We start from the raw sequence: 23,590 nt of genomic DNA on the forward strand, positions 1-23,590 counted from the left end.
TCTGGGAGAAAAATTGCTAAATGAATTGATTTTTTGCTTAAAGCGTTAGTTCACCTAAAACTGTAAATTGTGTGATTAATTCCTCCTGTGGTTGGCCAGCCGTCAGACCTCCGTTCATCTTCACACACAGATGAAGATATTAGTGTTGAAATCCGATGGCTCAGAAAGGCCTTCATTGACACCAATGTCATTTCCTCTCTCAAGACCCATAAAGGCACTAAAGACGTCGTTACAAAGCCCATCTCACTACAGCGGCTCTACAATCATTTATGAAGAGGCGAGAAAAGTTTTTGTGCGCCAAAAAACTAAATAACGACTTATGTAGTGATGGCCGATTTCAAAACAAAGATTCAAACCGTTATGAGTCAGTGAATCGACTCATGATTCGGATCGCGAGTCAAACTGCTGAAATCACGAGACTCTGGCGATCCGAATCATGAGTCGATTCACTGACTCATAACGGTTTGAATCTTTGTTTTGAAATCGGCCATCACTATATAAGTCGTTATTTAGTTTTTTTGTGCACAAAAACTATTCTGGTCTCTTCATAAATGATTGTCGAGCCGCTGTAGTGAGATGGGCTTTGTAACGACGTCTTTAGTGCCTTTATGGGTCTTGAGAGAGGAAATGACATTGGTGTCAATGAAGGCCTTTCTGAGCCATTGGATTTCAACACTAATATCTTCATCTGTGTGTGAAGATGAGCGGAGGTCTGACGGCTGGCCAACCACAGGAGGAACTAATGACACAATTATCATTACAGGGTGAACTAACCCTTTAAAACAGGCAAAATGATCTGCCAATGGGGTGAGAAAAATAATCTTATTTCTGTTTGGGACGGAAACAAGAAACAAGATTTTTCTTCTCACCCTATTGGCAGATCATTTTGCCTGTTTTAAGCAAAAACTCACTTTATTTTATCTTCTATAAAAGAAGAAACAATATCTTGTTATTTTACGTGTATAATAAATGCATCTTGATTTAAGAATGTTTCAATATTTAGATAAGACAAAATTACTAAGTAAGAAGAGCATTTTTGCAGTGAAGTGCTGGTGTATTGCGCCAGGCTGAATGTCTCACAGAAATGAGCGGTCAGCATTGCGACTGAGAGCAGGAGGAGTACAGACAGAGCAGGATGAAGCTGTCTATGAGGAGGATGCAGTAGAGAAATCTCTGCCTATGCAAACTTTGAGCCCTCTGGAAGCGCGTCAACAACACGGCCAGCAGGACAAAGAAAGTGGCTATATTCAAAATAAGAAAAAGGCGAATGTACGAGGTGGTGCTAAACCCATCGTCACTCTCTGCCGTAGCCCCCAAACGTACTTCTTTGAATTTCCGCCCCTTTACAAACCCCACTTTTCTGCCCTTTCTTAAATCACCGTAGTCAATGAATGCCCTCGAGTCACCGTCCTCCTGAGGAACGTCCTCATAGACTCGCTTCATCGTCCGCTGCCTCTCCTTCTTCTCACTAGCCTCAATCTGAGCAAAGATGTCGGGAAGGCTGTCGGAAAAGCTTGCCTTCTTCCCTCCCTTCCCATTCTTCTTAGAAAGGACAAACATCTTCTCGACAGTCCCTGGTGCCTTCTTCTTCTCTGAGGACTTTAGGAGGCGCTCCGCGCTTTTGTGAAAATGGTCCGTGTTAAGAACCCGCGAAAGGATGTGCCTTTCCAGCTGCTGGAAGACCGGCTTGACATGCTGAAGATTGTCCTCCACAACATTAACATACTCCTCGACTTCCTCCAAAAGATGCTCACTCACCCCGGCTGTCCTTTTAAACTCTACTTTCTTTTGGTCCGTCAACACAATGGCCATGGGTTTGGTGGGAAGCTCATCTGTGAGCAGATAGATGTTGTAGATGTGATCCGCGGTGGCCAAATAGATGTCTAATCTATCCGCGTCTCCATGAACGCTGAAACTTTTCACATCCACTCCGGATCCGAAAAAGACGTAGGCCACTCTGCTAATGGGGTACCTCAATGGCATAGTCACATTCACATAGTTTGACCCATTATAGGGGTATCCACGGGGGTAGCTCCTATATCCCACAATTGCCTTTTCACTGCCGCCCGTATCGTCCAACCAGAACATCTTGGACGTTTCGTTTCCGTGTCTAATCAGAGCACCGTGAACTCCGTCGACTTGTGTTTTCTGGAAGGGCAGGTCTGTGTTGTGGAAAAAGGCACTCATGCTGTGTGTCGAGCTGCCTAAATGCAGATGAATGTGGTCCACCACCAGCAAAAGCTGAGGATGAACAAGTAGCAAATTCCTCTGAAAACTCTTGATTTTCAGCTCAGGGTTGTAAGCCGCGTTACCTTCCCCGCGAATAAACACCTTGCCCTGCTGCTCCAGAACCGCCTCCACCTGACCTTTGCAGTCTGCCGCTTGACCATGCTTATACTTAAGCCATTTTGAGTTACAAACCTCAGTAACTTGGCCTTCCCATGGTGCAAAGCAGCTCTCAGACACAGCCGGCCCGAACATGACGGCATTGTTGAGAGAGGTGTATTTGGGACCGTACAAAGCCTCTGTGATAAACGGGACTCCGTTTGGAGCAAAGGTAAAGGAGTTTTGGTCCGGGTGCTCGTGGCCCGCGTTAAAGTTTCGCCACCCTTTGATCCAGTCTTTGTATTTGTTTTGGTGAACAATGTCGAAAATAGCACGTCCACCAAGCTTCCCCGACTTAAAGGACAGAAATGTGTGGTTTCTCCCAGAAGGTAGGGCACTTCCATAGGTCACCACTCCCCAGTCTTCGAAATAATGGAGATGGGATGTACCAAAATCTGGCGGTGGGGTGGGTCGCAGACTGGCGTCATACCTAAACAGAGAGAGGGAACATTTTGTAGTTAAACCACAATACACAAAGTTCTTGGATAATCAGAAAACCTTTTGGGCTCGACCTTTTCTCAGCAAGTGGGATTTCATTTCAATCCCAAATAACTTGAGAAATAAACATTTAATCAGTGTCTGACATTGAAAAGTAATGCATTACAATATTGCGCTACTCCCTTAAAAAGTAACTAATTGCGTTACTTGGTTACTTTTTAAGAAAAGTAATGTGTTACATTACTTTTGTGTGACTTTTTTTCACTTGTGCTGGGCTTGTTTCGTTTTTTTATATACCAAAAAAGTTCTATTTTTGAGCAGATGTAAAGACCCTTTCACACCAAAAGTAGATAAGACTCAGGTAACACTTAAGCCCCGTTTCCACCAAAATTACCCGGAACAGTTTGTACCAGGAACTTTTTTACAGGAACTTTTCTCCCCCCCAGACCTGCAGCTGTCTGCGCTTCCACCGCGATCTAAAGTTCCGTGAAGATTAGGCAGATTAGTCCGGTGATGTAGGACTGCGCGCGACTGCTCCTCCAAGTCACTGACGGACAGTAATCATTTTTGTGTGTACCGATTGAAAGATTTAGTGGACTGTTTACATGAGACGTATCTAAACCGATCTGGTGTTTACATGTGATGACTTTCAATCGCAATAATTTTGTCACATGCAGTTTGTCTGTCGCACCAAAAATGTCAGCGCTGTTTTCTCCAGCAGCTGGAGTGTGTTAACTGTAGCCATAGCAACTCTTAACGGCCACCAGGACTAATACAGTATTATAAGCTATTTATTTGTTGTAAAGTGTAATAATCATCTCAGAAAAAAACTGTTTTTTCTATTAGGCGCAGTTACAGTAAAAACTGCCTGGGGCAATATACGCTGGGTCATTATTCCAACATTATCTTCATAACTTACGAAATAAAAAGTTTACCCCTCAGAAAAATTAACTTTCCTCTCTTGTCAACATGAGCGCGGCGCGCGCTGTCACGTCATGTTAGGACACACACTTAAAAGTAATCGGTCCGGTCGTTTACAAAGTGAAAAAAAATTAATAACGAGTATGGAAGAGATTCAAGCTGTGCTGCTTTTGCTGGTTATGTATAGGTTTACTAAAGAGGTAATTAACAACGACAGAAAAGAGCACTAATATGCAGATTCAGCAGCATGCAGCATATTCAGAAAGCTTGTAAAGCTAGATTTAAAATGACAATGTATATTATTATCAGCTATTACGGACATTGCACGTGAGATGGCTGAGACGAACGCGGCGCGCGCCATCAGACAGAGAGCAAGACTGATATATTAAACGTAGACCGAACCTCGCAAAAGACTTTTAAAAATGCCGGTTGAAATAAAATGCTGCGTGAGCTCAACCAATCAGCATGTTAAGCTCCAAGTCCCGCCCTCGAAAGTTCCTGAACTTTGAAAAAGTACTACCTCGCGAGCAGGGCCGTTTGGAGGGGGAAATATTTACCCGAAACTTCATTTAGACCCTGGTTCCTGCGGTCTAAGCACACCGAGTACCACCCAAAGTTCCTGGTTCCTGGGTAAAGTTCCTGTGGTGGAAACGGGGCTTTACTTCACCAACAAAAACAAAAAAATCTTTTTTTTTCCCAAGTCATTTTTGCACATGGTTTAACTGACTCATTAAAGGTCAGCAGCAAGTATATTGGTCAATAAAGTGAGAATAAATGCATAAAAATATTTGTAGGTTTGCATAGTACTCCGATTTTGCATTTCACAGATTTGATTAATTTTGAGGAATACTGAATCGTTTTTGTGCAAATGAGTTTAGTAAATGCACGCTCACATTGAGCCTACAATAACCGTCATGTTTACACACAATGACTCTTACGATTTATCTCAACATTGAGACAAGAGAGCTGTCAGTCAATAAATGGGAAAATAAAGTAACTTACGTTACTTATTTGAAAAAGTAACTCAGATATTTTGTTGTAAATTTTAAAAATAACGCATTACTTTACTAGTTACTTGAAAAAGTAATCTGATTACGTAACTCAAGTTACTTGTAATGAGTTACCCCCAACACTGCATTTAATCAGCTCTAAATAAAAAGTAAAAATTGTAGTGCATTTGCTGTGAAACAAATCATTGCCTTGTCTTTTATTTTTCAAGAAAAAAGAACAAGTGGACTTTATTAGAGTCCGGACCTCACCAAGCCCACGTCAAAGAACTAGTGGTGATGAAAGTGTTGTTGAGAGGCTGCGTCTCGGCCAAAAAGCTGCGTTTGAAAACACATTAAAAGGACTAAAGCCGACTGTCAGCTAGCACGTGCGTTCTGTGCCTGTGTGTAATAAATATGGCAATGGAGGCCTTTCTGAAGCCTTTCTCAGCTTTCAACAAAAATATCTTCATTTGTGTTCTGAAGATGAACGAAGGTCTTACGGGTGTCCAACGACATGAGAGGGAGGAATTAATGAAATCATTTTCATTTTTGGGTGAACTAACCCGTTAAACTAATTCATAACACTGTCACTTATTACACAGCCTATCGTGTTGGCGCCCTCTACGGTTTCTCCGTGATTTTGTCTATATTGCAAATATAAAAGACGACCCCCCCATTTTTCAGCCTATTTTTAGGACACAAACCTTGTCTTATATTTGGGTATATACGGTAAGTGGTGCAACACAACTCAATTTAAAATAAAGCCCAGGGCCCGGTTAGAGTTAAAGTAATCCACTAGGATTTTGGATAACGGACTGGATCAAATCTTGAAAAAGTGTTTTTCAAAAGAAAAAACGGATTACATACTCGGATTAGATCACGTAATCCAATCTTGGTTTTGATCCGGATCAAACCTTTAGTTTGGGTTTTTCAGAACGTTTTTGTAGGATTTGGATCACTTTGATCCCAAAAATCTGGATTAAACTGATCCCATCAGAAGGGTGGATTCAGAGTGTATTTCATGCCGAAAATGTAATAAAAACTTTAAAAATATATAAAATATTACTATATTTGGATCATGCAGTATCTTACAAGATATCCTATTTATTCATAAGGTTTTAATTGTATTTGTTCATCCGTCAGGCTACAGTGATTGGGTTGGCTTCAGCCATTCAGTAAAGGTCTACGGCAAAGTAGAAAGAGTTTGGCCTCATAAAATAATCCCCCAAACAGCTGGCAAAATTGACCAAAAACAATACATTTTATTCTGTCACTAATTGATATATTCATCACAATCGAAAATATTTTTGTTTTTAGAATATTTATAAGTGATGCCTGCAATGATTACAGTACATCTATACTTGATACTTGTTATAAATATCCTCAATGTCCAGTGTTTGTGTTGTAGGTCTGAGATGAGCGGACTGCTGGAAGAGGATGGGGAGGGGTTTTTCTTGTTTTTAGTTTAAATGTGTGTGTTTTCATTTTAAATAGAAATAAACTTATATTGACCCCACACTGGCTATTCTACTTGTTGCTCTTTACCTATCTATAGTTCTACATTGTGATTGCCTATCCTGTTTGAGCACTGGTTATCCAGCACTGGTTATCCAGATTTAGGGATCCTGAAAAGTTCCTATCCGGATCAGATTGATCCAATCCGATGTTGCTTTAAAAAACTGGCTCCAAAAGTAAGCTGGATTACGTGATCACGGATCGCAAAAAAATGATTACTAAATCCAGATCAATTTTATCCGGATTAAACCTTTTTAAAAACCGGGCCCAGATGGGATCAGTTTAATCCAGATTTTTTGCATGATGCTGCCTGATGCTTTATTTTACGGCAGTGACTGTGTTTGCTGATGCAGTTATGAGCCGTTTGTTGAGTAATTTATCACATACGTGTGTGCTATTGTTCACAATGAACTGAAAAGATTGAAGTTAAAGTCATGCTTCATTCTTTCACTACTGCACCTTACAAGTGTAAAATGACTCAAATGAAACAAGTTTACAGTACAAACACCATATAAATACTAGTTTTACAATGAGAAATGTTTGAAGCGATCAGTTTTCCAAATGAAAAGTTACCTTTCATGGTATTATTACGGTAACATACTGTAAAAAAAGGACAGCTATATGTAAACAGTAGATGGCTGTAAATTAACAGTAAATTGACCAAGAATTGACCAAATGTAAAAAATGTGTACCCTGAATGCAATGTCAGTCGCTTTGGATAAAAGCGTCTGCCAAATGTGTAACTGTAAAATGTAAAATGTAAATTGCTGGCAACCACAGCTGCCAGTAGATTACTGTTTTTTACAACACAATTTTTTATAGTGTAGGTTGGCTTTAACGTATTCAGCCTTTCAGTAAAGGCCTACAGCAAAGCAGGAACAGTTTGGCCTCAAAAAATAATCCCCCAAACAGCTGGCAAAATTGACCAAAAACAATACATTTTATTCTGTCACTAATTGATATACATATTGATAAATACACACTGGTATATATATATATATATTCATCACAATCGAAGATATTTTAGTTTTTAGAATATTTATTAGTGATGTGATAACAGAATAACCAAAAAAAATGCAAAGAATGGCAAAAACTGATTTTTGTTTAGTTTAGTTTTTTTTTTTTTTATGTGTGTGTTTTCATTTTAAATAGAAATATACTTATATTGACCCCACACTGGCTATTCGACTTGTTGCTCTTTACCTATCAAAAGTAAGCTGGATTACGTGATCACGGATCGCAAAAAAAAGGATTACTAAATCCAGATAAATTTTATCCAGATTAAACCTTTTGAAAAACCAGGCCAGGACAAAACTTTTATTGCACAAAACCAGGATAAGGGATTAAGCCGGGATATCTTGGTGAACTTGTCGTCTGTATGCAAAATTTAGTACACCAATGTCATGTAAACGGACCCTAAAGGCACACTGTAAATTAGCGGATAAACTGAGCCAGGATCACCAAAATATCCCGGCTCAATCCCTTATCCTAGTTTTGTGCAATAGGCCCCAGATCAACAAATCCTAGATTAGCTCTAAACAGTGCTTAATTTAATCCTTATTGGTGCAACCCATCCTAAAAATCTTCCAGATCAAAAACTTTTGAACGGCAGTGTAAGTCCCAAATCTTACCAGAGGAACTCAGTGTGAAGTGTGCACCAGCGCTGACCCCTCCCCGCCTGTCCCGGGCCCTCCAGAACACGGTTCTGCCGGATCAGCTCAGCCAGCCAATTCCCGCTGCCATTGCGCATGACGTACCGATCCAAAAACACCAGCTGACTCTCGGGCCCATAGAACCAGTTATAGTTGGAATCTGCGATCGCAACGGTTCTCTGAAAACCTGCAGGAGCGGAAAATAATGACATACTGAAACATTCAAAGCCTCAAAGTGTTTGTTCATACTGATCCCCACAAACCGCACAACAAGTAAAAGGCTCGTTGACTGCTGCAGAACACACACTTTTTAATTAACGAGGTCGGGTGAAGATTAAAGGAAGAGCAGCAGTTTACTGTGAAAAGGGATATTAAAACTAACAACCACTAGAAAATATTCAGCTGGAATGAATCACGTGTGTGTAAAAGAACGGCGGCAGCGAGCAGCATGTACGGTAACTAATGAGAGTTTGATGTTGGTGTTTTCACCAGTTTGTTTTAGTTTCCACAGAAAACCAGAACCCTTGCTACACTGAGATAAACACTGAAACGAGCAGCAAAAAGCATCTGTGTGGATTGGGACTGCTAACCTCCTCATTTTGTACTCAAGGGTTTTGGTTTTCCCATACAATAAAATGGCTTTTGGCAGGAGGTTGCAAACTGTCCAAACCTGACTTGTCTGCACGCGCACACACACACACACACGCGTGCGCACACTCTCATGCACACGCACACACTCACACACGTAGTGTTTCCATGTTTTATGGGGACTTTCCATAGGCGTAATGGTTTTTATACTGTACAAACTGTATTTTCTATCCTCCCCCTAAACCTACCCATCACACACACACACACACACACACACACATGTTGGTCTATGTGGTTTACAGGGACTCTCCATAGGCGTAATGGTTTTTATACCGTACAAACCGTATTTTCTATCCCCTTACACTGCCCCTAAACCTACCCATCACAGGAAACATTCTGCATTTTTACTTTCTCAAAAAAACATCATTTAGTACTGCCCCTACAGTACTAAACACTACACTGCACAGTGGGGCGGCAGTGGCTCAGTGGTTCATGTAGGTTGTCTACAAACCAGAAGGTTGGTGGTTCAATCCCCGGTTCCACTTGACCAAGTGTCGAGGTGTCCATGAGCAAGACACCTAACCCCAGCTGCTCCCGACGAGCTGGATGGCGCCTTACATGGCTGACATCGCCGTCGGTGTATGAATGGGTGAATGTGAGGCAAAAATGTAAAGCGCTTTGGATAAAAGCGCTATATAAATGCAGTCCATTTAGTATGTTTTTAAGGCCATTTGAATTATGAGGACATTTGATATGTCCTCATAAACCACATTTATAGAGTAATACCAGTGTAATACCCATGTAGTTATACAAATTTGTGTCCTCATAAACCACATAAACAGGCTCACACACACACACACACACACACACACACACACACACACACACACACACACACACACACACACACACACACACACACACACACACACACACACACACACACACACAGCCCCTGCCTCTAAACCTACCCATCACAGGAAACATTCTGCATTTTTACTTTCTCAAAAAAAAACTCCTTCTGTGTGATTTATAAGATGTTTTACAAGGATTTCAGATATTCTTGTCTGAGAGTATTTCTCCCACCCCACCCCCCACCCCCCGGGTCCAAAAATAACATTTGGGTCCAATAATAACAACAACTACGGCTTTATTCAGCATTGTCTTCTCTTCCGCGTTTGTGTTCAATCCTCAAATAAAGATTCAAACGGTTATGAATCAGCGAATCGATTAATGATTTGGATCGCGTGTCAAACTGCTGAAATCACGTGACATTGGCGATTCGAATCATTGATCGATTCACTGATTCATAACCGTTTGAATCTTTATTTGAGGATTGAACACAAACCCGGAAGAGAAGCCAATGCTGAATAAAGTCGTAGTTTTTGTTATTTTTGGACCCAAATGTATTTCCGATGCTTCAAGAGACTCTAATTAACCCACTGATGTCTCATATGGACTACTGTGATGATGTTTTTATTCCCTTTCTGGACATGGACAGTATAGTGTGCATACACTTGCATACGCTCTCGGACTAAATATAAAATATCTTAAACTGTGTGTGAAGATGAACGGCGGTCTTACGGGTGTGGAGCGACATTAGGGGGAGGAGTTAATGACAGACATTTCATTTTTTGGCTGAACTAACCCTTTTCAAGGTCTCATGGAGTAGAATACAACAAGCAAAAAAAAATTTCTCGTTAGTTATTCTATGTCAAATAAGAAAGATATGTAAAATTATAATAATTATAAAAAAAATTGTCTTATATATCAAAATAAAGTAAACTGTGACATATTATACCCAAAATTCTTCATACAGTGACTACCAGTAAAATGTATACAAATTTGGGAGCAAAATGATTCAGACACTTTGACCAGAGCATGTTTTGCATCAGTGTTTGGTCTTTAATTGCTAATGTGACCTTTGACACCATGCACAGACTGAACTAAATGAAGGATTGCTTGTTCATTGGATAAGCTAAACTGGTATTATCTAAATGTGTTTTTGAATCTAACAGCTGATTGGTTGATTATACACACCTTTCTATCAGAGAGACATTATCAAGAGGAATTTGTTCAGACAGTTTAACTGTATTGCCATTTTCCCAAATATAGTGAATAAACTGTGATAATAGGAGAAAATGTTGAGGGTGTCTGAATAAATGTTGATTTGACATTATAATGGCCTCAACGTCAAAACTAACCACATGACAGTTTAATGTAATGTTAGCTCATAAAGCTAAGTAGTTTCTTAAAGAGATAGTTCACTTTGAAATTAAGTTTTGATATGTTTGAGCTTACCTCATGGGCATCCGAGATGTAGGAGTATTTGTTTCCCCAGTAGTTTCAAGTTTGATCATACACCACAGGAAACACGCACGCGCGCCCTCGGATCAGTCGGACGTAGTGGTGTACAAGAGGTAAAAACAATATAAATACTGTTGGTTTTCTCACACAAACCGCTCGTTTCGTGTCTTAGGCCATCAGTGTGTACTTACGATGGGGGATTGTTTAATTTGGACTTCTCTGTGTGTGCTCTTTGAGGTGGTGACCATAGACCTGCATTATGTGAGGCACAGACAAGAACGGTTTGACCTAAAATGATCAAAATTCAAACTACTGGGGGAACAAATACTCCTACATCTCGGATGCCCATGAGGTAAGCTCAAACATATCAAAATTTAATTTCAAAGTGAACTATCCCTTTAAGTTTGATCATTAAAGCTACACTGTGTAACGTTTTTAGTTTATTCTTATCTAAAAACAATTAGTTCTTTCAAAAATATATGTGCTCATTAATGTATATTTCCTTCTTTCAAGTAATAAAGTATTCTCGTAAGTTTATAATATGCCATTGAAAACACATACGGGTGAGGGGTTCGAATGCCGGTCGCCATGTTGCTCCTCCATCTTGAAAGTACAGTAGCCAAAGAGGGACATAACCGTAAATTCAAGCTTCGCCTTTCGCGTTTTAACACTCAATGGCACTCATGGACGAGGTCGAACTGGAAGCCATATTAATCTTGGACTAAATCGGCCACCGTAGGAGTTAAAACGAAATGGGATTTGAAAGGGAACAGAAACTGTTATTCACTGGATTGTCATATACCTTTACACCGCTAGATGGGGGAAATATCACAGTGTAGCTTTAATCTGCTATTTCATGTTTATGACAGGTTATGTTGTCTTGGTAATGTTAAGTTGTCATGACAAAGACACTGACAGGTTATGATGTATTGGTTTATGTCAAGTTGTCATAAAGACATCTCACATAATGTCATCTATGCATTTAAAAAATGACATAATTGAGCGAATGACCCTTAATGACAGTTGTCATAAACATGCATTAAAAACTCATGTGTCATGTCATGATTATGAAGGTGTCATGACAGTCTTATGCACACCCCTTCAAGTAAACACCCCTTTATTTATATACTACTGAAAAGGCCTTACCAGGCAGCAGTGTCCTGTAGAGGAATGCGAAGTGTTTGTGCAGCCAGGGATGACTGAAGTGGCCGATGTCAAAATGTCTCTGCACCAGATACATGTACTGGAAGAGGGATCGAGTGGTGTATGTCCCATACGCTACACCCTCGTACAGCGAGCCATCCGTCACGTCCTGGAGAAGCACCATGGACTTTTCCATGATGGCAAGAGCCTGTTTTGTCCAGAGGTATGCCTCCTGGAGGTATCCTGAAATAGACAGAACACAGTAAATATTACGTACAGAAGAATGTGTTGTGATTAGAAGGTGTTTCCATGAGTATGGTGCACTTTGGTAGAGCTAAATCTCTTTTTAGGGCCAGATTTACTAACAGCTCCAGCTCAAACCCTCTTTTGGCGTTAAAAACTACAGTCAGGATTTACTGAAGACCCGCAGTGAAACATTAGCGCTGAAAGGAGTGGACAGGGTTATTTCTGCGGCTGATCTTATTGCATCTGCATCTGTAGGAGATTCTCTTTCAGTATTTATGGGAGGAGAGTATTTAAATCAATCATGAGCTGATTTGCTAAGGGTTGTGCTTGTCAGTTTACTGGTGTGTTTCATTATTTGTGCCATTATCTTAAACCAGACACTAATTTGCTCTGCTCTTGATTGATTGTGTTGGTCATTTTGGAAATGATCCAGCTGGGTCTGTAGATCACACACTGAACCTCTGAACTTTACATGCCGAGGACGTTCAAATCTCGGCGAGATCATAGATATACATTCACTCACCTAAAAGATTATTAGGAACACCTGTTCAATTTCTCATTAATGCAATTATCTAATCAACCAATCACATGGCAGTTGCTTTAATGCATTTAGGGGTGTGGTCCTGGTCAAGACAATCTCCTGAACTCCAAACTGAATGTCAGAATGGGAAGAAAAGGTGATTTAAGCGATTTTGAGCGTGGTTGTTGGTGCCAGACGGGCCGGTCTGGGTATTTCACAATCTGCTCAGTTACTGGGATTTTCACACACAACCATTTCTAGGGTTTACAAAGAATGGTGTAAAAAGGGAAGAGCATCCAGTCTGCAGCAGTCCTGTGGGAGAAAATGCCTTGTTGATGCTCGAGGTCAGAGGAGAATGGGCCGACTGATTCAAGCTGATAGAAGAGCAACTTTGACTGAAATAACCACTCGTTACAACCGAGGTATGGAGCAAAGCATTGGTGAAGCCACAACACACACAACCTTGAGGCGGATGGGCTACAACAGCAGAAGACCCCACTGGGTACCACTCATCTCTACTACAAATAGGAAAAAGAGGAATTGGACAGTTGAAGACTGGAAAAATGTTGCCTGGTCTGGTGAGTCTCGATTTCTGTTGAGACATTCAGATGGTAGAGTCAGAATTTGGCGTAAACAGAATGAGAACATGGATCCATCATGCCTTGTTACCACTGTGCAGGCTGGTGGTGGTGGTGTAATGGTGTGGGGGATGTTTTTTTGGCACACTTTAGGCCCCTTAGCGCCAATTGGGCATCGTTTAAATGCCACGGCCTACCTGAGCATTGTTTCCGACCATGTCCATCCCTTTATGACCACCATGTACCCATCCTCTGATGGCTACTTCCAGCAGGATAATGCACCATGTCACAAAGCTCGAATCATTTCAGATTGGTTTCTTGAACATGACAATGAGTTGACTGTACTAAAATGGCCGCCACAGTCACCAGATCTCAACCCAATAGAGCATCTTTGGGATGTGGTAGAACGGGAGCTTCGTGCCCTGGATGTGCATCCCACAAATCTCCATCAACTGCAAGATGCTCTCCGATCAATATGGGCCAACATTTCTAAAGAACGCTTTCAGCAGCTTGTTGAATCAATACCGCAGAGAATTAAGGCAGTTCTGAAGGAGAAAGGGGGTCAAACACAGAATTAGTTTGGTGCTCCTAATAATCTTTTAGGTGAGTGTATATATATAAACTAGATTCCTCATTAGAGTTTGTGCGGATTGGAAGAATGAGGAATCTATGTAAATATATCTATGATAGTGCCGATATTTTGACCTTCTTTAACAGAAGTAATGGCGTTGGGAATACTAGATGAGTTTCGTCTGAGATTAGGTAAAAAATAACAAAAAAATACTATTGTGTTTCTGGCAGAAAGCGATGGTTTCGTGTCTTAAGACATCAGTGTGTCTCCACGAACCACAGGGTTTAATATGGATTCGTATGTGTGTGTGTTTTTTACTCTCATAGAAATACACCCCATTGACATGCATTATACGAGCAACGGCGGAGTTAAAAATCTTCATTTGTGTTCTCCTGAAGAAACAAACACACCTACATCTGGGACGCCCTGGGGGTCAGCAGACATTAAATTTTTGGGTGAACTAACCCTTAATGTATAAACTAACAGGAACTAACAATGAGAACATAATTGCTACTATATTTATTAATCTTTATTAATTTTAGTTAATAAAAATGCAGCTGTTCATTGTTTGTTCAAATTTGTTCAAGTCCAAAAGTTGTTAACTAATGATACCTTATTTTAAAGCGTTACCATTGTTAGTTTATTGGTTAATTTTTTTTTTTTTTTTAAGTTTTCAAATGTATCTAAAAAAAATTGTAACAGGTCAGAATAATAGCTCTGTGTTATATAAGCAGCTGCACCCAAGTTCAGAGTTATAAAAAGTTAAGACATTTTAACAGTGATTTTCCTTTTAAAGCTCAAATATATAGTTACTTTTGACATGTTGCCATGGAACGTTATAAAGACGCCAGTATTTTTCTTGACCTTAAACTGTAGCATTTAATTAGCAATGAACTGTAAAACAGACCCAGAAATGTCAATAATATATTTGTTTATCCGTATAACATCAACGACAACAACATCAGTCAAAACAAAATGAAATTCCTTTAATGGCGTAAAGGAAAATAGCGTTCATGTCTACAGAAAACCGCTTTCTGCAATAATATTGTTTTCTTATGTGCATGAAAAAAAAAAGCAGTTCTTTTCATCATAGAGAGATCACACATCACCATAAAATGATGGATTGTACAGTTTATAACTCTTGAGAAGCAGAAGGCAAACCTTCCTCTGCTAATTTGATCTTAACTCTCCGCACTTTTCACACACAAGGCTAAAATGTTTCAAATATACCCCCGGCTCCTCAGCCTGCATGCCTGGGTGAGTGTGAGAAGAACCACATAAATATTTAGACCACAACTCATCAGCTTATTGAGCAATACTGCCACACCACAGGTTTCCTGGAACACACGAGGTCCACCCACAAGCTATCTCAGTTATTCTTACACACAGATGCACAATCAAACAGCGGACAACAACACTTACACATGATATTACCCTACTCACACTGCAAAAACTGCTCTTCTTATTCAGTATTTTTGTCTTGTTTCCAGTCCAAATATCGAAATATTCTTAAATCAAGATGCATTTACTAAATAAGCAAAATTACATAAGATATTGTTTCTTGTTTTCTGGGGAAAATATCAAAATGAAGTGAGTTTTTGCTTAAAACAGGCAAAATGATCTGCCAATGGGAGTGAGAAAAATAATCTTATTTCTGTTTGGGACGGAAACAAGAAACAAGATTTCAATCAGAAATAAGATTATTTTCCTCACCCCATTGGCAGATCATTTTGCCTGTTTTAAGCAAAAACTCTCTTCATTTAGATTTTATTTTCAACAAAACAAGAAAAAATATCTTATGGCATTTTACTAATCTAGTAAATGCATCTTAATTTAAGAATTGTTAGATATTTAGACTAGAAACAAGACAAAATGACTGAGTAAGAAGAGCATTTTTTGCAGTTCACATAAACTGGAGTTATCTAATCTGACTGCGCCGTATGAAGCGAACACTAACAGTACAAAACACCCTTCATTTCTTTAGGTGCTTTTAACATTTTATAAATTGACAGACTTTACCATGAAGGACTAACAGTCTATGAAGGACATGCTCTAATGTTCCAGTTTTAGCTCAATGAAGGATGGGTGTGTTTGGAGAGTCATACCGCCACTACTCCTGCTGTTTATGCTGTATGTGCACATTTGACAAAGTATGCAATATACAACCAGAGTACACAGATATTTACAGCTGTTAGAAATAGAGCACAAACTATTTCTGTAATAAGCCATCTTTTCAGAGTCCTGTAACCAGTTTTATCAGGCTCTCCACAAAACTACACTGCAAAAACTGCTCTTCTTATTCAGTATTTTTGTCTTGTTTCCAGTCCAAATATCGAAATATTCTTAAATCAAGATGCATTTACTAAATAAGCAAAATGACATAAGATATTGTTTCTTGTTTTCTGGGGAAAATATCTAAATGAAGTGAGTTTTTGCTTAAAACAGGCAAAATGATCTGCCAATGAGGTGAGAAAAATAATCTTATTTCTGTTTGGGACGGAAACAAGAAACAAGATTTCAATCAGAAATAAGATTATTTTTCTCACCCCATTAGCAGATCATTTTGCCTGTTTTAAGCAAAAACTCACTTCATTTAGATTTTATTTTCAACAAAACTAGAAAAAATATCTTATGTAGTTTTACTGATCTAGTAAATGCATCTTAATTTAAGAATTGTTAGATATTTAGACTAGAAACAAGACAAGAGTACTGAGTAAGAAGAGCATTTTTTGCAGTTCACATAAACTGGAGTTATCTAATCTGACTGCGCCGTATGAAGCGAACACTAACAGTACAAAACGCCCTTCATTTCTTTAGGTGCTTTTAACATTTTATAAATTGACAGACTTTACCATGAAGGACTAACAGTCTATGAAGGACATGCTCTAATGTTCCAGTTTTAGCTCAATGAAGGATGGGTGTGTTTGGAGAGTCATACCGCCACTACTCCTGCTGTTTATGCTGTATGTGCACATTTGACAAAGTATGCAATATACAACCAGAGTACACAGATATTTACAGCTGTTAGAAATAGAGCACAAACTATTTCTGTAATAAGCCATCTTTTCAGAGTCCTGTAACCAGTTTTATCAGGCTCTCCACAAAACTACACTGCAAAAAATGCTCTTCTTATTCAGTATTTTTTTCTTGTTTCCAGTCCAAATATCTGAATATTCTTAAATCAAGATGCATTTACTAGATCAGTACAATTACATAATTTTCTTGCTGGGGAAAAATATCTAAATGAAGTGAGTTTTTGCTTAAAACAGGCAAAATGATCTGCCAATGGGGTGAGAAGGGATCTTATTTCTGTTTGGGACGGAAACAAGAAACAAGATTTCAATCAGAAATAAGATTATTTTTCTCACCCCATTGGCAGATCATTTTGCCTGTTTTAAGCAAAAACTCACTTCATTTAGATTTTATTTTCAACAAAACTAGAAAAAATATCTTATGTCGTTTTACTAGTAAATGCATTTTGATTTAAGAATTGTTATATTTAGACTGGAAACAAGACAAAATTACTACCTACCCTTATGAAAAAGAAATTTTTCCCTGCCCACTTCATCATCTTCACAGCTATAGTCCCGCCCACTTCATAATCACAACTCTAGCCCTGCCCAATTCATCTTCACAGCTATAGTCCCGCCCACTTCCTAATCACAACTCTGGCCCCGCCCACTTCATCTTCACAGCTCTAGCCCTGCCCACTTCATCATCTTCACAGCTCTGGCTCCGCCCACTTCATCTTCACAGCTCTAGCCCTGCCCACTTCATCATCACAACTGTGGCCCCGCCCACTTCATCTTCACAGCTCTAGCCCTGCCCACTTCATCATCTTCACAGCTCTGGCTCCGCCCACTTCATCTTCACAGCTCTAGCCCTGCCCAATTCATCTTCACAGCTATAGTCCCGCCCACTTCCTAATCACAACTCTGGCCCCGCCCACTTCATCTTCACAGCTCTAGCCCTGCCCACTTCATCATCTTCACAGCTCTGGCTCCGCCCACTTCATCTTCACAGCTCTAGCCCTGCCCACTTCATCATCACAACTCTGGCCCCGCCCACTTCATCTTCACAGCTCTAGCCCTGCCCACTTCATCATCTTCACAGCTCTGGCTCCGCCCACTTCATCTTCACAGCTCTAGCCCTGCCCACTTCATCTTCACAGCTATAGTCCCACCCACTTCATCTTCACAGCTATAGTCCCGCCCACTTCATCTTCACAGCTCTAGCCCCGCCCACTTCATCTTCACAGCTCTAGCCCTGCCCACTTCATCATCTTCACAGCTCTGGCTCCGCCCACTGGAGTGTTAGTGAGATGACGAGGAGAGACGAGCGACAACAGATAACATTCCCTTCCAAAGGATCCTAATGCTAGGAATGAGCTGATTTATCTTCATCAGTGTGAGTGTCTCAGATGAGCGTTATTAATGTGTATTCGCTACATTTCACTGTGGATTCTTTGGGAAAATCTTTTGGGAAATTTTGGCACAGGCTTTGCAAACAGAACTTTACCATATGTATCCGTCAGCAACGGCACACATTTTGACAGCTGTAATTATAAAAATTTAGTAAAATTTTTCAAGAGGGTTCCACGTGTAATACTTATTTCATACGCAACGATGTCAGCCAATCACAGCAGTGGGCGTTTACACTGAAGTCTCACAGCAGCCAATCACAGCAGTGGGCATTTACACTGAAGTCTCACAGCGGCCAATCACAGCAGTAGGCGTTTACACTGAAGTCTCACAGCGGCCAATCACAGCAGTGGGCGTTTACACTGAAGTCTCACAGCGGCCAATCACAGCAGTAGGCGTTTACACTGAAGTCTCACAGCGGCCAATCACAGCAGTGGGCGTTTACACTGAAGTCTCACAGCAGCCAATCACAGCAGTGGGCGTTTACACTGAAGTCTCACAGCAGCCAATCACAGCAGCCAAGTAATCTCATTCTCAAAAGTCGAAAGTAATCTCAAAGGCGTCTTCTTGAAAGCTGTAATGGTCTCAGTAGATCAGGTGAAGGTTGGAAGCTGGTTCCAGCGCAGTAGAAATGAGAGAGCGTTCTGGAAAGAGACTTATAGCTTGTTGTGATGGAACCACCAGATGCTTAGGAGTGTGGTGAGGTAGGAGACTGGTGTTCAAGTGGTAGCCCTCATAGCCAAAATCATAGCCTTGTATTTTATATTAATAGCTACAGATGAAGTGAAGTGTGATGTGGGATGTTTTCGCTTGACTGAAGATCAGATGTGCCATTTTCTAATGATCTAAAGTGTGAAACTGCAAAACCAGACAGTCATCAAAAAGTGTCAAGTAAAGTTTAAATGGCAAATAATATTATGGGTGGGGAAAGTGCTTTCTGGTAACCGTTGTTGTTATTTCAAATCACCAAAACAAACACGCCCCTCCCCCCAAAAGGGTCTCACCCCTGATTTGATAGCTCCGCCCCACACATACGTAACCCAGGCGGAGACTACGGCAGAATCTGCGTTACTAATCCAGTTCAAATATTCAATGAAAAAGTGAATATCCATCACAAAAACACAAACCGTTCTCATGAACTCGATAGAACACGAGCTGACAGTCCAACTAACGACATATTACAATTATGACCAGATTAGAGTTATAGCGATCACAAAACACAAACCGTTCCCATGATCAACTCGATAGAACACGAGCCGACAGTCCAGCTGACGACATATTACAATTAAGACCGGATAAGGGTTATATAGATCATGAAAAAAGGAAACAAACATTATTATTAGGAGTATAGTATCTTACTTTTCAGACACATTTTGTGAGATAATCTTAAAACAGACAGCGAGGGGATTTAGATGCTCATACGGTGTGGAAATGAACGGGTCTTTATCATCGCTGAAGTGAGACACAATACGATCGCAAATGGACAAACAAGCGAACATGACACACGAGCATATTCAAGCAAAAGCAGCATATATTAGTTCTCAGCTAATGTCCGTCCTGTGTGTTGAATAATGAGGTGCTCTGAGCGCTCTTCTCACCGTCATTATTAGACACGCCCCATACCTGCTGATTGGCTTCAAGTTTGATATTGCACTCGGCCCGAGTCTGTTTTGTTAAACGGTTTTGTTGCGCACCCCCTATAGGCTCATATTACAAACACACCCTTTAAATAACACAGAAATACTGCACTATTGACTTTAGAGCAGGTGTGTGTTGGTCAATGGTCAGTGGTTTTCAGTTCCTCACAATAGCAACGCTCCAACAATGCTCCTGAACACACCTGTTTTTCAGACCAGACGCCCAATGGGGGAACACACACACACACACACACACACAGAAAGGAGCTGGACGTGAACTTGAGAAATGCGTCAGACTGAAACTAGCAGAAAACACTCCGCCGGGTGTATGGCAGAGCCCTTTGTCTTTGATGCGTAAAAGGTACAAATTGGTAAAAGTTATTCATACCTTTTACAAAGTCTAATGGGTTTGGAAAGACATGAGGGCGAGTAAAAGATGAAATAATCTTCATTTTTGGGTGAACTAACCCTTTAAAAGAACCCACAAACCTACATAATTTATTCTGTATCAATTATGTTATTTTATCCACAATCTTCTGCTATGAAACAGCAGCTTGGGCTGGGAATGCTGGGAAGAGCAAGGCAAAAAAACAACAACAGATATTTGGACAGATATGAGAGAAGCTGTATCAAAAAGGCAAAAGAACGGGCAAGACATACTTTCAGGGCCAAAAACTACAGATTATGTTATGAATAGCTGCAGGGGAGGAATAAAGACAGAGAGAATCACAAAAGAGCAAGAGAGTGAGGGGAAAATATCAGTTCTGAGATACTGCAGTCATGTGGCGAACTGCTCCGCTGGAGAAATAATTACCACAGCTTAAGTTCAGCTCTGCAGAATGACCCCGAACAGCCTTAAATTCCAGGCAGGAATGCTGAGCGAGGGGGCAGACCCTTTCTTCTTCAAAATGTGTGTGTGGCAGAAGAGCGAACCTTCTCCAAAAACCATATGTTACTTGGGAATAACAGACTGTCCACAGATTGAGAGCACAGAATTTCATGCTCATTTGGTATTAAAAATAAAACATTTTAATTTGAGAAGAGCTTTTACAAGATTTTTCTGGGTTCAATAAAAGTTATATCAACAGGATGTTTGTTGTCAGTTATTGCAGAACATCATTTTGACTTGAGCTGCTGTGAACTTTTGGTTATGATTATTCACCGACTGAATTCCTGTGGGTGGAGTCAACTACATATGTACTTTACAGATAGTTTTGCTTTCCTTGTGTACGTTTCACAAGTTCACACACAACACTAAAGAAATGTTATGCTGCGTCCCAATTCGCCTACTTATACTACGTCCTAAAAATATGTACTCTTTTTGTAAAGTATATACTTATGAGTGTGTAGTAGAAGAGTATGCAAGCTTTTGGGACTACTTCGTCATCTTTAACGGACTCTGTCGCTTAGTTACGAGCATCCCATAACCGTTTAAACTGACCTGTCAATCATCACACAGTTCAAATCCTCCACATTCTGTTTAATTTAGCCACACACACACACACACACACGCGCACACGCACACGCACACGCACACGCACACGCACACGCACACACACACACACAGACACACACACAGACACACACTCTTGCTCGTTGATCTGCCATGTGTGTGTCTTTAATGCAGAGACTCTCCTTGTGTGTTTACAGTTTAAATATAATGATGCATTTAAAAGTTAATGGCCAAACGTGTCATTACTAAAGTCCTCAATGCTGCTGCAGGTGAAATATAATGTGGACAACACTGAATAAATATATTTTAGTCAGGTTAAATACTGATAATTGATCACTCAAACCCCTTTATCTAAACTTCTCTACTTAACCGTCGGACTCGCACATCCGTCATGTTTGTAGTTTTTTAACACTTATTATCCGCATTTGTAGTTCTAATCGAATCCTCGTCCAACTCGCAATGGGTTGTGGGTAATATCAGCCGTTAGAGTGTGTGTCGATCCGCACTTCGAATTCTGACCGGAAATAGTAAACCATCCGGGTATCTTTGGTATACTCTTTTCAACATACTATGATTAGGGACGTACTGATTCTATTTTCGAATACTATTTATGGATAGTATGCGAATTGGGACGCAGGGTTAGACTCACCTTGGTTCATGACCACAAGACTGCCAGTCAACAGAGCAACACAATTGGTGGGTTGGTGGTTGTGGAGGTACTGAAATCCCCAGCCGCGGTGGTAAGATTTCTCGTACATGTAGCGTGAAGCGTTCCCGATCACCTGCAGGAATCGCTCCTGCTCAGCTTTGTTAAGGTACTCGTATAGGAAGTCATATGCCGTAGCGAAGCCAACCAGAGAGTGAGCTATTGGGACCTCATCCCACGGAGCGTCTTTCACCATCCTGAAACAAAACAGCCAAACTTAAGACTTCAAAACACACTCTCACAACATCTCCAAACAACCAGAAAAACAGTATTTGCTAAACCAGAAAAAATGTTTTGTTTAGAGAGGAAAGATGCTCAAATTCTGATTTTGATCAGAAATTCTGTCATTTCCGGCTATCTATAAACTCTCTGACTGACTATTAACTGAATTTAAGTTTCTGTCAAGAAAAAATACTGTAGATTGACTAACAGACAATCAAATTAGCTAAAAAAAATCTGAATTGTAGTATTATTATGTGGTATTTCCTCCATCTGTTCTGTCGGAGGAGTTAGTTGGAGGTATGATTAAAAATGAATTGTAACACATTAAAGTGACAGCCCAACTCTTTTCCCATTTATTTCTAACCCATAATGATTGTTTCCATGTAGAGTGGACAAAATAAAATATGAAATTAAAAAGAAAATACACAACTAATTGAATAAGAATAGAGCAAAGTGCTGAGATAATTAAGTATTTAGATGTAATAATATATTAAATATATATTGTGCATTATACAATAGACATGAAATATCGCTGTAATGTCTTTGATACCATTGCAATACATTTCAATACACTGTAAAATCTACTTTAAAAGCATACAAACCCATTGCCTTAAAAAAACAAGGGAAATATGAATCCTGGCAAATGCTTAGTTAATTATTTCACTTACACAAGAGCTCTAGAGACTAAAAAATTGAGTATTTAAATTTATATTCCCTTCCTTTTGAGATCATATATTTGTGGTTTATTGTTGCATCGCCGCATCAATAGGAATATAATTATAATATTACATTTCCAAGAGCCCAACCAAAGGAAACACTGATCACCATAATGGTGACTTCAAACTAAAACATTTTAGGAAAATCAATATCAATTTAGGAAGTCAGCTTATGTGATGTCCTCTCAAATTCTTCAGTTGTGTTGACAATTCAACATTCAAGATGACTTTGGGAAATGAGTGAAGGCAAACAGAGAAAAAATATCTGCAGAAGTCAGAACCAATCCATTAATCTTAACTTTCATTTTCTGAGTAAACAAGGTTACTCAGATTACTAGATTTTACAATTAAGTTAAGACATTAAGTAAAGTTAGAACAACTGTTGGATTTTACAGCGTAGGCACTAATGATTTGGTAATACTATTTTAGGGTTAAATTCACATTATTAACTTGTTGCTCGTTAGCATGCATATTACAAGGATATTGGCTTAATTAGTACTTTTATTAGCACTAATAAAGCTCATATTATTCTACATCCCTTAATCCGACCCAATACCTAAACGCTACAAAAACTACCTTACT

The 23,590-nt window shown here is 39.8% G+C and overlaps 1 protein-coding gene across 1 annotated transcript in view; it reads right to left on the minus strand.

The window, feature by feature from the left end:
- Positions 1-917: 917 nt before the first annotated feature.
- Positions 918-23,590, minus strand: part of dse (dermatan sulfate epimerase) — a 37,771-nt gene continuing 15,098 nt past the window's right edge. The window contains exons 3-6 of the mRNA XM_067416718.1: positions 22,014-22,267; positions 11,942-12,181; positions 7,880-8,087; positions 918-2,815 (exon numbers count right to left, since the gene is read on the minus strand). Coding sequence (XP_067272819.1) covers positions 1,093-2,815; positions 7,880-8,087; positions 11,942-12,181; positions 22,014-22,267 — 2,425 coding nt within the window. The 3' untranslated portion in view covers positions 918-1,092. The remainder of the gene's footprint in view (positions 2,816-7,879; positions 8,088-11,941; positions 12,182-22,013; positions 22,268-23,590) is intronic.

This window comes from Pseudorasbora parva, chromosome 15 (assembly GCF_024679245.1).
Source record: "Pseudorasbora parva isolate DD20220531a chromosome 15, ASM2467924v1, whole genome shotgun sequence".
NCBI lineage: Eukaryota > Metazoa > Chordata > Actinopteri > Cypriniformes > Gobionidae > Pseudorasbora > Pseudorasbora parva.